At 47.8% G+C, this 16127-nt stretch overlaps 2 protein-coding genes across 7 annotated transcripts in view; both read left to right on the top strand.

The window, feature by feature from the left end:
- cep131 (centrosomal protein 131) overlaps positions 1 to 1869 on the top strand; it is a 28194-nt gene extending 26325 nt beyond the window's left edge. For all 5 annotated transcript variants that reach the window (XM_047609516.1, XM_047609515.1, XM_047609513.1 and 2 more), the window contains one exon: positions 101 to 1869. In XM_047609516.1, the coding sequence (XP_047465472.1) occupies positions 101 to 172 (72 nt within the window). In that variant the 3' untranslated portion in view covers positions 173 to 1869. The remainder of the gene's footprint in view (positions 1 to 100) is intronic.
- A 1494-nt stretch (positions 1870 to 3363) lies between these two features.
- Positions 3364 to 15885, top strand: st6galnac (ST6 (alpha-N-acetyl-neuraminyl-2,3-beta-galactosyl-1,3)-N-acetylgalactosaminide alpha-2,6-sialyltransferase). 2 transcript variants are annotated; one of them, XM_047609519.1, is made up of 10 exons: positions 3364 to 3813; positions 4056 to 4318; positions 7622 to 7901; positions 10840 to 11005; positions 11571 to 11802; positions 11886 to 12024; positions 12108 to 12211; positions 12292 to 12375; positions 13431 to 13530; positions 13743 to 15885. In XM_047609519.1, exons 2-10 carry the CDS (start codon positions 4158 to 4160, stop codon positions 13911 to 13913), a joined length of 1437 nt encoding a protein of 478 aa, XP_047465475.1. In that variant the 5' UTR covers positions 3364 to 3813; positions 4056 to 4157; the 3' UTR covers positions 13914 to 15885. The 2 variants fall into 2 exon arrangements, with proteins under 2 accessions (XP_047465475.1, XP_047465477.1); XM_047609521.1 differs by having other exon boundaries at positions 3366 to 3813; positions 11628 to 11802.
- The last annotated feature ends 242 nt before the right edge of the window (positions 15886 to 16127 follow it).

Here is a 16127-nt window from a genome sequence, read left to right as displayed (position 1 = left end):
TGTTCACACCTGGACTGTAGAGACCAGGTCTCCGTGTCCTGGTGTGTGACATCACAGAGATGATTGACAGGTTGAGTGAACGTGTCCTGTCCTCTGATAGGCTGCTCTGAAGAGGGCGGAGCATCTGGAGGCTCTATGGGAGCAGCAGAGGAAGCAGCTGCTGGAGAAATGACTGACGGGAACCTCCAGGTTTCACCTCCTCCTCCTCCTCCTCCTCCTCCTCCTTCTTCTTCTTTCCTCGGTGGACGTCGTTCCTCCTGGCGAGGCTGGACCTGAGGAACTCCTGACGGTCGTCCTACCTCACTGATGTCCCCCAGACCCCCCGGACATGAAGGACCACGTTGTGTTTGGGAAGTTGCCTCAGACCAGTTGAGACACTACGAATGGACTTTTTCTTCCCATTCTTCTTCTTCTTCTCCTCTTTCTAGAGGAGCGTTGCTATGTTGTGCATGACTGTTGCCCCCCCCCCCCCACACCACACCAACACACACACACACACACACACACACACACACAGCAGGAATGTGCCCGTGTTCCACCCCTTCCCCCCAAAATAACACTTCCAGATGTTCCTGAAACCAGCCCAGGCCTGTGGTGGTGGTGAGGATGTGGATGTGGGGGTCGTTCCTCCCCGAGACCTGGTCTCCAGAGTCTTAGTGTAAGAACTATGTGGAGACCTGATGTCAGTTTGCCCCCCCCCCCCACCACACACACACACACACACACAGACACACACACACTGAGACCAGATCCCTGTTCACACCTGGACTCCAGAGACCAGATCCGTGGAGCTCCAGACCTGGAAGAAGCCGAGCTCGTTGGTGGTGCAGCCTTTCATTAGTTGAGTCATGTGTTTTGTCCCAGTGCCCCCCCCCCCCCCCCCCCCCCCAACCTTCCAGACTTGTGCTAATTACAGGATCTATATCCCCCCCCCTCAGGCCACAGGCTCTGAGCAAAGTGTGGATCTGCAGAGTTAGAGAGCGAGCGAGTGGGACGTGACTAGAAAGAGGAGACGAGTGGAGGAAGTGATGACGACGCGTTTGAGGTCGGATGATTACAGACAGAAAGTTTCTGGACGTAGGGAGAGAGAGAGGAAGGAGGAAGGGAAGGTTTGTGCAGGAAGCAGAGCGGGTCGAGGTGGTCCACATTTAAAGCTCTTAGTCTGGGTCGGGGGTCCGGGGTCCGGGGGTCCGGGCCCCCCCACTGGGACCAGACTCATCCCTCTGGTTCGGCAGCGTTTCCTTAGACTCCACTCAGAGCGGCGTTCACTCTGAACCTGAACCTGAACCTGAACGCGAGGCCTCTAATTTAGCTCCACCGGGGCGGAACCAGAACATATTCATTCCCCCCCCCCCCCTCCTTTATTTATTTAACAGGACCTTGGTGGCGCCGCTGGTCCACGAAGAGGCCGATCATGTGAAGTCACATTTATACTTGTGCCATTGTTAGATGGATTAACTCAGTACGTCAGGTTGTTCTGACAGCGATGTTTGGGTCGGGTCCAGTTAATCCTCAGAAACCAGAACAGGACTCAGACTTAGTCTTGGTCTTGGGTTCGGAGGCCGGACCATGTGAGGCGGCGACGTGCTGCCGACATTCCTCCCGTCCACCCGCCTCCCCCACTGTTCCTCCCACTGTTCCTCCCACTGTTCCTCCCACTGGGGCCTGAAACGACCCACACTTTCACTCACTCGAACGCATCATTCCAGCCGTCACCGGTTCACTCGGCCCTCGAACGCATCGTTTTCCTGTTTAATGTTTTTTTTTTTTTTTTATCATTATTGTTGCTTTTGATGACGGTTCGAAAAACTGTGAATGTGATGGAGACGGATCCATCGGCAAAAGAGAGAATAAAGACTGTTTGGACGACGTCCTGGTGTCTGTTCACTGTGGGAAAAACAACCGTTTGATTGTTTCTGTCTCCTGCACCCCCCCCCCCCCCCTGTCCCTCTTTCCTCCTCAGACCACAAGTCTTCAATCACATCTTGACAAACTCGTCTTGATCCAAACCAGAAATGATTTAACGACTTTTCTCTAATTGTTTAATTGCAAAAAAAATCTGCGTCCGTGAAATGTTTTTTTTTGAGCTGGTTCCCAGAGAGTTCGACCGCAGCGATGAGCTAACGAAGGTTCCTCCTCTTCAGACGCCTTCACGGAGATCAGCCATAACATTACGACCGATGAATGTCATGGTAACGGTCACCGAGGTGGAGCCGAGGCTAAAGGCAGCTAGCTACCTGCCAGGACGCCCACCTGTCAATCAAAGCAGCCACGCCCCCTAATTCTGATGTCATTTAAACGGACTCTGTTTGAGCAGCCATAACATTATGACCACCTTACCTATAATGTCTCCCTGGAGAATGGACATAGGCCTAAAGAGGGTGTTGGATGTTATTTTTCTTTTTTTTGGGGGGGGTTGATCAGTTTGGGATCTAGGGAAGTTGGAGACCAGGTCAACGCCTTGTGCTGTTCATCATGTGTTTTTTTAGTTGTTCCTAAAGTGTTGTGGGTCTGCGTCAGTGACTCTTTTCCATCCTGCATCTTCGCCTCCAGCTGTTTTTTTTTGTTGTTTTGTTGTTGGGCCTTCATCTCCTCCGCTTCCCCCGGGGGTTGTAAGTCTCTAAGTCTCTAAGTTTCTAAGTCTGGGCCCAACATGTGATGGTCACTGCTGGTTTTTTACCGTGAGATGTGTCTAATCCATCCCCGCTTCCATCTCTGGGTCTGACTCTGTGCTGCCGGCCCATCGCTTCCTCTCTGTGTCTCTGACTGTGTCTCTGACTGTGAAGATGCACCTCAGACAGATGTGAATGAACGTCTGTGAACCACAGAGGACGACGCTTTTAGTGTTTCTGCTGTAGCTTCAGCCGGGAGTTTAAATGTCTCTTTATATCTGATTCTCATTGTTCTTCCTGGAGTCACATTAAAACACAACAGATAAAATGAACAGACGATATCTGTGCACATCTGGTGCCGCTGACCCACTTCCTCCTCCTCCTCCTCCTCCTCCTCCTCCGAGTGACCGGTGATGTGCACTGAGACGTGTCTCTGCTCTCGGCCTGTGTTTCCTTTCTGCTCTCGGAGGAAACCCTGAGGGGGGGGCGACGTGTCCCTGCATGTGGCTCCACATCAACACACCAGCCTGTGTGTGTTTGAACATTTCAGAGCTGCCTGCTCATGTCTAACTAACTTTACTACTGCTCCCCCTCCCTCCTCCTCCTCCTCCTCCTCCTCCTCTGTGGAGTGGAAAGGCAGAGAGAGAGGGAGGTGGGGGGGGGAGTTGACCGATTGCCAGCAGCTGTTGCTCATTTCACAATGGTCCCGCCCATACGCTGCCGACTCAGCCGCAACTCAGTAGATGAGCAGCAGTAGCTGGAAGGAGGAGGAGGAGGAGGAGGACGTAGAGGGTCTGTGGACGGTGAGAGCAGCTCTGTTTGCTTTCATTTCAACTCTTTGTCTGCGCTTCAGATCTGTGCTGCTGCTGTTAGATGAGGCCTGAGAGTAGAAGTGTTTCCCCTTCAGGCTTCAGGCTGAGAGACTAAAGAGACTGACTCATGGTTTGTCACAGCGTCTGATGCATGTGTTTGCTCATCGTGTTCCTGCTCTGATTCTCCGTCAGGCGCCTCCAAAAAGAGTTTCAGAGCAGGAAGCTGCCGAGGACTTTATCAGCGGATCAAAGCGGCGCATTCTTTCCATTCCCCCGTTCAGCCGGAGCCAGGAGGAACCTTCTCCCCGCCGCCTGGGAACCCGAGTGTCACCGTTATTCGCCCTGTTCCGGGTTCTGAGGGAAACTTCTGCTGAGTTCATCACAGGGAGGTGAGAGCGTGTGAACGGCTTCGAGTTACAGGACGCAGAAGATTAGAAGAAGTTTGCTGACAGTTGAGTTTGTGGTTTCCTGTGTCGTGTTGTGTTGTGTTGTGTCGTATATTATCTCCCGTGTGTGGAGAGGAAACGACGGAGGGAAGGGAAATAAAAGCAGGACGTAAAAGGACATGAAGTTTGTGACCCCGTTTCATTAAAAAGGGATTATTCTCTCCATCTCCCTCCTGCTGCTGTAGATGTGCTGAGAAGAACCCGGGTCCTGTTTGTTAAATCCGCCTCATGTCCCCGTGGGCGGGGCTGAGGGTTGTGCGAGCGCTCGCGGCCCCCGGGCTCTGCCGATGATGACGGCGATGGCTCTGTCCCGGCGGCTGCAGGTCGGCGCTCTGGCCGTCGCCCTGGTCCTCGGCGCCTACGTCCTGTGTCTGAGCGCCGAGTGGCGCCCGTCCTGCTTCGACCAGCCGCTCGGCTGCTTCCACGGCCTCGTGCCCAGCATCAGCAGGTGAGAGCGCGCAACACTTTGTTTGTCACTTTCGAGTTCACGGGTTTCACTTCACTTCTAAGTTTCCCCACAAGCTGTTTAGAGTCGCTGGTTCACATGAAACGACACGAGTAAAAAAGAAGAAATAATACAAGATATTAAGCTTTAAAATATTCTCAGATCAGCAGCTTCAAGGATAAAAGAAGAAGTAACAAACATTTCTTTCTTTCTTTCTTCCGGGTCACGCATCATAAATCGCCTCCTGTCTCTGCTGTCGTTGCACTTTTAGTAAAACTTTTCATTAACTGTCACTTTTGTTTTTATTTATTACTGAAATAATATTAAATATTCAGTTTTTTTGTTGCGTTCGCTCACATCCCGTGAGTCTCCCGGGGCCTGAGCCTCCTCGTCCCTAAAAAACCTAGCGACGGCTCTGCCTCCTGGGTTTAGGTTAGTTGTTCTTTAACTCCCGTCCTCTAAGTGTCGATCTGAGGAAACGCACAAAAAAACCCAGAGAATCCGACACCAGAGTTTTTATTTCATCGTTGAACCTGATTTAAAATGTCTGCGTTAGGAGAATCTGATGGAGAATGAAACGTGAAACTGTGGTAACAATGCGTCTAATGGCTGTAATAGAGGGTTAGTGCAGAGTCTGGATAATCTCAGATTAAGCTTTAGGAGGCGTTAAATTCCAGCATATTCTGATTACAGGTTCGTCAGTGACCTCCTCTGTCCCGGCCTCTTATGTTTCCTCAGCAGTGGAGACGTCCTGAGTTTGTTATTTTGAAAGTAATTCTGGTCTCAGGTTTATCGTCTCTTTTACTTTGTGCAGTGGAGCCTTAAATTTAACCCGTAATCTTCTTAAAAAGCCTTAAATTTCCCTTTTAAAGCTGCAGAAAATATGCAGCTCTTTCCTTCTCTTCTCTGCGTCATGTTCCAGATTCTGCATCACCTCCTCACCAGAAATGTCCCACAATGCACCTGTGTGGCTTCGTCTCTGCGCCGCTTATTCTCAGCTTCATAAACCTCAAACTGTCGCGCTTCACTGCTCGTTTCTCTGGACACAAACTCGACTTAAACGTCGCTCGGGTCTGATTATTCATTTCTTTATTTCTTTTATCTGGACTCTTGTTACGGGAGCGTCTAATAATAAATGGGCGGTGGATGATTAATCTCTGACCAGGCGCCACCCGTTTACCAGCAGCACATTAACCTGCTGCCAATCAGACTTTTTTTAGGACGTTGAATCGTGTCCGTGAACACGTTGGAGTTTATTCACGGTCTCGGCCTCTTTTTACAGACTTTTACAGAAGTTTCTGTCACAACGTGGTTTAGTTCTGGAGGAATCAAAGATTAAACGGTTAAAAAGAAGAAGAAGAAGTCAAAAAAAATGGGATAAAAAAACAACACTCAGATAAAAATATAATAAAAATTTAAGGAACAAATGACAAAAGGTTTTAAAAGAGACTCAGACTTTATGATGCTGAATGTCTCTGCTGCTGTTTCTGAGAATTTTCCCGTTACATGATTCATGAAGCTTTATCTCATCTTATCTCATCTTATCTCATCTTATCTCATCTTTATTGGTCATTCATTTGATTTAGATCAAAATGAGATTTGGGTGCAGTGGCTCAGGGCGGGAATCCTGGACAGAAACACTCTGTACAAACGTACGGATAAAACTTTATAAAGTACAGGATAACAGATAAATCACTGCTCATAAAAACGTGTTTGAGGTGTTGGTAACAACTTAGTGCGTCTCTGCTTCTTTTGTCTCTTTGTTGTAGTTTTGTGTGTTTTGTGAAAGTGTCGTGTTTCTGGTCGTTGTGGGTCTCGTGTCCATTGTCTGCGTTTATTGCGTGTGTTTTTGTGGCGGTTGTGTGTCAGTGGAGACAAAGTGTTGGTGGTTTGATGCTGGATCAGGAGGCGACGGTTCGTTCGATGTGAATCATTTAAGAGAATCGTAAAGTCGGGACTTTACGAGAATTAAGGCTCATTCGCAGAACATCTTTCACTGGAAACACGAACAAAGAACAACTGGACTTTACTTTATAATTAGAAGCTCCTTAGTTTGTGTTGTGTTTGTGTTAGAGTGAGTTTTGTCCTGATTCGGGTCCGTGGAGGAGGAACCAGAGGAGGACGGGTTGAAGGGTTAAACTCTTAGATCATGAGTATGAGGAGTTTTGTGTAACCAGCACTTATCCCCCCCCCCCCCCCCCCCTCTCCTTCCTACACTTGTATCATTGTGGTTTCAACAAAGGAGCCACACAACACTCGGCTGCACTAATGAAAAAAATCCCCTGGAGTTATTCCACTGACCCCCCCCCCCCCCCCGTCCCACACATGTATGTGAAATGGAAGCTGTGTTGGCTCCATCCGTTCTGTTGGGGGGGGGTGGGGGGTCACAGCTCACAGACTTTTCCTCCTGAATCTGAGTCCTGCACAAACACAAGGAGCCCCTTCAAAATAAAAGCCTGGATATGTCTCTGTGAAGTTTGTCTGTTTTTTGTAGTTTTGTGTGTCTTTTCTGACGTTTTGATGCATCTTTTTTAAATGAGTTTCACTCTAAACTCTTCCAGCAGCAGATCCGTGTGTGTGCGATGGTGTTTTTCAGGTTATTTCCTGGACTCTTTGCTGTTGTTTCACGCTCACGCCCTCGAACAGAAACGACATCAGCTGCTCAGGTCATTAACGCTGAGCTCTGCTTCCTCTGCACTGAGTCAACGTTCAGTTTGCATGTGTCCTCACGGGGAAACGAGAGCGTTGACACGTCTTTCAATCATATTAATAACTTCATATCTGCACTCGGTCTGATTTAAATAAAAGAAGCGTCGCCTGGTGTCATGTCACACCAGGCGACGCCCACTGAGATACACAATCAAACGGAGAATAATCACTTTGGTTCATTTATTCAGCCTTTCTCTTTAAAATCCTCTTTAAAAGGTTTTACTTTATTTTTTTTTTTAGTTATAATCACAGTCGCTCAGATTTATTAGACTTTTATCAAAGGCTGTTTCAACACTTGTAGGAACAAAGTAGTAAAAGTGGATGTTTCCAGCGCCGACATCTGGTTCCGTGGATTGAACACACGTGTGCGTAATAATTCCTGTCGGCGTCGAAGGGAAACTGGATTCGTTTTGACACGAACGGAGCTGGTTTATGTCGCGTGTCGGCGTTTACATTCCTCCTAAGAGAAAAGAGATGTGACACATGGAGACTGAGCAGCGTCAGCGTCTGACCAACTTTTCTGTGCTTCGTTTCATTTTAGCTGGAAGCTTTTCCTTCATGTCTTATCATCCCTAAATGTTGTCCTGTCCTCCACAGCCCTCCTCCCAGAAAGGTCACCTCACGCCAGCGGGACCAGCCTCCCCCGACCTCCCCCCCGACCTCCCCCCCTCCCCCGGAAAGACTCCCACAGCCCCAATTTTTAAAAACTCAGGCCACCTCCACCGTGAAGCCTCCACATCTGCCTCTGAACGGGTCCAGCTCCGATGCTGACGCTGCTGCTGCAGGTGAAGCTCCGCCCCCCACCACGGCGGCCACGCCCACAGAGCCCCCCTTCATCGGAGACGCGTACATGAGCGAAGACGTCGCTCCACAAACGGTGAGTCAGGAAATAAAGAGCAGCCGGCGTCAGGACTCACGGCCCAGATCCTCTGGACCTGTTGTGTTTCTACACGATGCTTCATGCACGTCGCTCCCACAGATGCTTCATGTTTCTCATTTAGAACTGAAACTTCTGACTTTTCTTTATTCCCGCGTCAAACGAGGAACCAGACCTTCTCTGTCTCACGTCTTGTTTTGTTTTCTGCCGCCTGAACTTTTGTTTCTGTCGTCTCCACGTTGTCGCCTCAGAGCTCAATGAACCTGCGTCGAGTTCAAAACAAATCCGTGTTTAATCAGAGCAACATCCTCCAGTTACAGGAAACCACCTCCAGTCATTTAGAGCCGAACACTTAGAGGAAATATCTTCTACAAACACAAGAATCCAGACGAGTTTGTCTCAGATTCGTTTTATTTTTTATAACCCGTTAAAAAAAAGGCAAATCATAAAATCTATGAAAATACTGATGCTTTCTTCATAACGTGCACATATGTTACTGCTCAGGGAAACAAGTCGTGTTACATGTTGTTAACAGACGCCCACACACACACACACACACACACACACACACACACACACATGCTCCTGATTAAAATGAAATTCCTGCAAACACAACAGCTCCAGATGCGTCTGTGTCGGTTCAGTTGATCTGTACAAACTGTGACTTTATTCTAATGTTAAGACGTAACTGGGGTCAGACAGGACGAAAGTTTGGCTTCAATAAAAACGTTATATATATAAATATACACACACACACACACACACACACACACTTCCACAGAAAACGAATTATGTTGCACATTAACACACTTTTAGATAAGAGATGAGATAAAGTTTTATTGTTCGCCCGAAATTCATCGTTGACAGGACTCGACACACACACACACACACACGCACACACACACACACACACACACGTCAGGAGAAAACACACACACACACACACACACACACACACACACACGTCAGGAGAAAACACACACACACACACACGTCAGGAGAAAACACACACACACACACACACACACACACACATTAACGGAAACACAGCGACACGCTGCAGGTGTTTGCTGGCGTCAGAGAGGAGACGGGGGACGGACGGATGTGGTTCTGAGTGGTTCTGAGTGGGACCGGTCTGATGATCCGGGTTCTTTATTTTATTTAGAGCTCAACACAAACACAAACAAGTTCACACGAGTTTCTTTTCCTTTTCTGGACGAACCGTGACTCTAGTGTCACAGGACGTAACTGGGTTTGTTGTGCAAACGTTTAATTTGAGTATCTGCTTCACTGGACACGTCTCCATGGAAACGAGTCAGTTACACATTAACAGGCTGATAAAAGAGTTTAGAGATGAACAGTGACTCCACAGAGACAGATTCATTACTTTAATTTAATCAGAATTAAAAGTTCTTCTTACTAAAGATTAAAGGATGAGTTATATTTTCTATTATTTCCACTGTAAGAAAAAAACAACATGAAAGAAGAACCTGGTTCAGGTCAGAAATAGTTTAGTTTTTTAGTAACAGCTGGTTAATGTTAAACAGGAAGGATTAATACAAACTGTGGAAAAAGGAGGAACGTTTGGTTTATGCAGGTTTATTATTTATTAGGACGCGTCAGGAAGAAGAAGAAGAAGAAGAAGAAGAAGAAGAAGAAGAGGCAGCAGGTATCAGACCTGTGTCAGTCTCTCCGTTAGCGAGCGTTTAGTCTGTTTAGACCGACTTTTTCCTCTGACTGTCTTTGAACGCCTCGCGCTGGGAGACATCACAGGTTTAATGCGATAACGCGTCCGTGTGCTGACTCACGGCCTGTTTCATGTGACCTGGTGACTCCTGCACTTACGCACTAATGAGCTTTTTATTGATCATTTATTTTCATCTTTATTACATTAAGAGGAACTTAATGTTGGAGGGAAGGAAAAGGATGGAACCAGGTCACATCACATTTTTAAAGATTGTGACTAAAGACCGAGACTGAATAAACAGAATAAAGCTGTTGATCGGTAGAACTTTTACATTTTATGCCACTTTATATTTGACCAAAGAGGTTTGAGGATGAAGGCGTTTAAAGGGAGAAAAGATCCAGCTGCTCTGACGCCGGATGAATCAGTCACTTCTCTGGAAAATCTGTTCATGGAAAATGAACTTCTCCTTTTAATGTGTCTATTTATTATGATCCTAATACGTGGTTGTTTATCACACAGGCGGCTCGGTCTCTGCTCCGTCTGTTCATTTCTTCCCTTTGTTGGGTTCTCGAGGGCGTTTCATCCAAATAGTTTCTTCTGTTCTCGATGACCCGTGGGAAGCGGGAGGTTTCTGGGGAATGTGTCTGGGCGTCGCCCACGGTGACGGTCTGTTACTGGAGGAAATTAGCTCAGAGTCTGTGTTTATCTGCATCATCAGAGGAGAACTTACGGTGTGAGAGGTACTGAGCTGCAGCTCGTTTTAAACTCAGGTCAGCGTGAAGTATTTTAACACTTAATCTTCTCATCCCCGTGTATTCGCTCTCAGCGCCGTCCATGAAAAGAACGACGTCCTCGTATGTGGACACTGGGATTCATTCATTAGTTTTACAACAAAGTCAATAAATCCACAGCTGTTTAATACCTGGACACGGCTTTGCAGAGACAGGATTACAAATGTCTTCAGACCCTGTTCATTAGCAGAAAAGTCCCGTGATTGGCTGTAGAATGAATCCTGAGACGCCTGCTGCCTGTGTCCACCTACGAGGACAACGGGTCTAAATGAAGCAGAATAAGCTGGAAGTTAAATAAACCTTTTAAAAGCTGAAACCATCTCTCTGAGCTCCTCCTCTGCCGTTGGTCGTCGTAGAAACGGTCGAGGACGGGGAGGTTCAGGCCGACATTGTTTGCTCAGGAAACGCTGCCTGCGGTTTGATAACTGTCCCCGCTTCCTTCCTTATCTGCCGCCCACAGACCTGCCCCGCCGGCGTCCGGGGTCGGCTCAGAGCCAGCGAGTTCGGGGGGCGGGTCCTGGAGCGAGTCCCCGTCCTGCAGGCGGCCAAACACGCCACGCCCGAGCAGTACCAGCGTCTCAGCAGATACCCAGGGACCCACGGCTGGGGGGGCGTCGACTACAAGAGTGAGCTCCGATCACTTTCATTTTCTCACTTCATTTTCCTCTATTTTCTGTCAGATTCTGAAGAAAAGCTTGACTTAATTATTAACATTGGTGATTAATCCTTCGTCTCAGTGATTGTCACATTTATTTTTGATGTTTCTTGGTCCCAGACCTCCTGCTCTCCTGTTTTCATGCGAACTAAATACATCCAGAAAACAAGGACCCACCAGCAGCAGCTAAATGGGACGTAGCTTCATAATTATTTAAAGACGTTATTGTGGAACCTGGTTACACCTCATTACTGGTGTTTTCCTGCAGCTCCTCCACAGCTGTGTCCTGGGTCTGTAATGAAACCGGAGCGTCTCCTGAGAGACACACACTCGGCTGCTTTCTGTCGACTTCAGCTGAAGTTTAGAATAATATTGACGCTAAGACGTCGTCCTGGTCGGTGCAGGATCCTCTGCTCATGATCTAATCTGCACAGATGTGTGGGAGGTTAAAACCACATTCACACATGAAATAAATAAAGTTAGATAAAGGTTTCCTCTCAGGAGATGAGGCAGTTTGTGGTGTTTACGTCCACCAGGCGCCCGAGTCGAGGGATTAACCACTGAACTAACCCGGGTGTCTCCTCTGTGGACAGCGCTCCTGGACACTCTGTCCGTCCTCAACTCTTCCGCCAACTGGCAGATGTTGGACGACTGGACGCGTCGCGGCAACGGGTCCGAGTGCAGCCGCTGCGCCGTGGTGGGGAACGGAGGGATCCTGAAGGACTCCGGGAAAGGGCCGGAGATCGACGGCCACCACTACGTCTTCAGGTGGATGTTGCGGGATTTTTATGTATTTTTCTGAATGATTCCACTTCGTCCTCGCGGACTAAACGCGTCTCCCCGTGTCTCAGGACGAACGGTGCGATCCTGAAGGGCTTCGAGCAGGACGTGGGCGCCCGCACGACTCACTACACCTTCTCCACCAACACCCTGATGAACTCCCTGAGGAGCTACGCCGGCGCCGGGTACCGAGGCCCCCCCGTGTCCGAGGTGAGGACAACAGCACAGCAGCTTTTCCCTGGTTAGACGGATGAGACGCGGGGAGATTCACACGTTCTTCTTCTCCCCGACAGGAAACCAGATACGTCTTCCTGCCGGACCACGACCGGGATTATCTGCTGATGAAGGCGGCGGCGACGCGCACCGCGGTGGAGAGGGGGCCGGAGCGCTACAAGGAGTAAGACCCACCTCCCACCAGGACCAGACCATGTTTACAGCCCTCTGGGTTTCCTGTCTAACGCTGTGTCTCCTCCTCAGCCCGCTGAAATACTTCGGAGAGGACGTGTCAGCAGAGAAGCTGAAGATGTACCACCCGGATTTCATCCGTTACCTCAGGAACAGGTGAGATGCTAAAGCTAATTTATAGTCATCATCTCCTGCACATGGACACAGTCACACAGTGAGAATGTGAAACAGTGTTTCCTCCTTCTTTTCACTTTGTCTTCTCCACATTAACTCCTGCCACTGTACGCACTTTAGCCTCTTATGTTAAGACGAACGAGGCTTATTATCACTTATTCTACAAATAAAACTCTACACGACTAAATCTATATCAGCCTCCACTGGTTCTTAAAACGTCACAACATGTGAACTTTCCTGAAACTTTCATAACGCACTAAATGAAAAGGAGAACACCAGAAAAGCCTAATGTGATGCTTATTAAAGTGTCCGAGCATCAGGTTTGTTGTCGTGAACGTCTCCTCACACAGTTCCTGCACAGAGACGTTTAGTCTCCGTGTCCCTGAAAGCACCACAGCCTCAGATGTTTAAGGCGATAAACACTGATCATTCTGAGACTGAAGGAAAGTTGAGGAGAAGCCGGACGGAGGAGAGGACTCAGCCGCGGGTCATGATTCATGATTCATACTTTAATCATCTTATGTTTTAAACGTGTTGATGTGATTATATGATGTGTTTGAAGGGTTTGAGTCGATCTGGTTTTAGTTCATAGTGGTTTCTAATAAAAATATACATGACTTTGACGTGTATCTGTATAAAAATGGGTTTTTCTTCATAATCTCGTCTTCAGCTCTGACACAAACCAAACGTTACATTTATTCCTAACGACGTCCTGCAGGTTTTTACAGAGATTTATCATATATCATTCAGAGCTCAGTATTTGTGATTTATATTAAGTGATAAAATCTAAAACTCTCTGAAAATACCTGGAAATCTAATGAACAAGAATTTTGCACCTCACTCTATCCGTTATTCAGATTTCTGTTCTGGACGTGTATGCAAATTAGTGCAGATTTACGTAGATATGCCCTCATTTGCATATTTAAATACACATTCACAGACATTACTGTACTAACGTGAGTAATCAGCTGAAGTTTCACGGTTAAAAGTTTTCACCTGTCGTGTCTCACCCTTCATTTATTTTATTTTTATTTCAGATTCCTTCGTTCACACGCTCTGAACACCAAATACAAGGACATCTACCGTCCGTCCACGGGGGCCGTGATGCTGCTGGCCGCTCTGCACACCTGCGACCAGGTAGATCCTCCGGCTCCGCTCTCTCCCGCCGGCTGTTTGGCTGTTTGGCTTCACTCCTCTGTGTCAGAACCAGTTTCTCCTGGAAACGAAAATCAAGTCCAAACACGACGAGCTGCAACTGAAGCGCTTTGTTTTCCACGTGTTTAACAGAGATTTGTGTGTTTTGTGTTTTTGTTGTGTGTGTGTGTGTGTGTGTGTGTGTGTGTGTGAAGGTGAGCGCGTACGGCTTCATGACCCCGGACTATAAGAACTACTCGGACCACTACTACGACAGCAGCTACCGGCCCGTCGGCTTCTTCATCAACCACGACCTGCGCATGGAGATGAACCTGTGGCAGCAGCTGAACCAGGCGGGTCTCATCCGGCTCTACACCCGACACTGAACCACGGGGGGGGGGGGTCTACACCCGACACCTGATACTGAGCCTCACGGAGGAGGGAGGGGGGGGGGTCCACATCACCGGAGCCCCGGTCAGAGTCAGGAGACGGTTTCTGTTCAGGAAGGACACGATGATTCCTGGACGCTGCTCCCGTTGTTCCACATGGACGATTTCTTTTTTTTCCTTCTTTTATTTATGAAACTATTGAGTCTAAATATTTAGACGTCTGAAATCCTGGGTGGAGGGTTCCTATTTAATGTCACGTTAACACGTTCATGAGCTCGAAGCATCGTCGCCGGCAGCCGCTGCTAAAAGGAGAAACCGACACCGCGCCATCTTTGAGTTAATATCCGACAACAAACCAGCATCTCGTCCTGCATCCAAACCTTCACGTCCTTAAAGTAAAACCAGATCAGGTTTGTGGTTGTTGTGCAGGTTTCCAGAGTTTTCTGACACGTCTCAGAGGAATTAGAGTAAAAACGACGCCATAAAAAAAAAAGGAGAAACTCCGGAAGCTTTAACCAGGAAGAGGAGGAGGAGGATTTTACCAGCTTTAAAGCGTCTTGTTGTAAAAGAGAAACTGTAGAAGCTTCATGTAGCCGTGTGTGTGTCTTTAATCCTCACTCGTGCCTTAGTCCTGCTGTTAGTGGTGGATTCAGAGACGGGACGTGAGGCCACTGTAACGGATCTTAATGTTTCCTGCCAAAGCGAAGCTGTTTGCTGGATGTGAGCGGATAAAGGAGAGGACGTTTGCTTTTAACCGGCCCTGAGCAGAGCTCTGCTGGCAGCGGCCTCCTCTCACCTTTAACACCAAATAACCAAACGCTGACATGCAGACACTTCCATTAAGGGACTTAACTTATTTGTTCGTGTTGTGTTTGAGTGCAGCGTGGCGACCTGAACGCTGTGACACCTCTGCTGGACTCTCAGTGCCTTTTTAATGTGAACCACTTGTTTCAGTGATTGATTGGGGTTTGGATTTAAAACGGATGCAACTTTTACTGTAGGTCCGACACAGACGGACGATTAAAGAAACCAAATAAACACGTCACACATCAGGGAACATGTGCATTTAAAACCAGCTTTTATGTTTAATATTTAACCGGAATCACTGACGCGTCTGTTTTCAAACTGTAGCAGAGGAAGAGACGCTGTTTGGTACGATGGCTTTGTTTTCGTTTTTTATTTTTTAGAAGGAAGCTGTGATTTAATCTCGGTTTGGCTGAGATATGTTTTGTTTTGCTCACACTTTATTTTTACAGGTTCGTGTTTGTGTCATTTCTGTGAATCCAGGATTCAGAGGATCATGACAAATCTGACAGGTTGTGATGTTTTATAGTGAATCTTTATATTTATACTGAGTCCTAAAAAAAATTATCTCATAAATCACATCATTTTTCAGGGGTTTTATGGTTTTTGTTTAAACGTTGGGGTTAAATAAAACACAGAATCAGAATCTATGGCTGGTTTAAGGTTTAAGGCATCGAGCTAAAACATTCCTCCAGCTCTTTAGGGCCTTTCTGTCCCGGCTTCTTAAACACAGATGAACCACGAGGCCTCTCTGGTTCCTTCTCCATCTTTATGTCTCAGAGCTGCCGTGGTCGAGGTGGGGGCCGCTGTGGTTGGGGTGGGGCCGCCGTGGTTGGGGTGGAGGCTGCTGTGGTCGGGGTGGAGGCTGCAGCAGGGAGTTAGAGTCGTGAGTCAGGCTTTACCAGACGTCACAGCTCCACACTGCAGCCTCCGGCCGGACGGGTTCGTGTCTCTCTGCTGCCCCTCAGTGGACAGAACGGCTCAGGCCAGGTTAGGAAGGGGTCATAATGTTATGCCTGATTATGGTGTTTAGTCTCCATGGGGACGTCTTCCCTTCATTAGGAAATCGTTGTGGTCCAACTTCTTCTTCTGAGAATCTGTCCCACAAACATTTCAGGAATTTAATTTTTTTTTTGCAATTAAACATTAAGAAAGAGTCGTTAAATCATTTGTGGTTTGGCTCAGGATGAGGATTGTTGATGTGTGATGGGAGACTTTGTGTTGAGTTATGGTCTGAGAGACAGTGAAGGATGATGGGATGAGTCAGACGCCACAGGACACATTCACAATGTCCATGTCTGTTCTCTGACCTACACAGCGTCCAGTACAGCAGTGTTTCCCCGTCCTGGTCCTCAGGGAGCGCTGCCCTGCATGTTTTAGATGTTTCCTGCTCCAGCACACCTGATT

The sequence above is a fragment of the Mugil cephalus genome, chromosome 16, assembly GCF_022458985.1.
Source record: "Mugil cephalus isolate CIBA_MC_2020 chromosome 16, CIBA_Mcephalus_1.1, whole genome shotgun sequence".
Lineage (NCBI taxonomy): Eukaryota > Metazoa > Chordata > Actinopteri > Mugiliformes > Mugilidae > Mugil > Mugil cephalus.
Note: the sequence above shows the minus strand (reverse complement) of the source record. Positions and strands in the feature narration are given on the sequence as shown.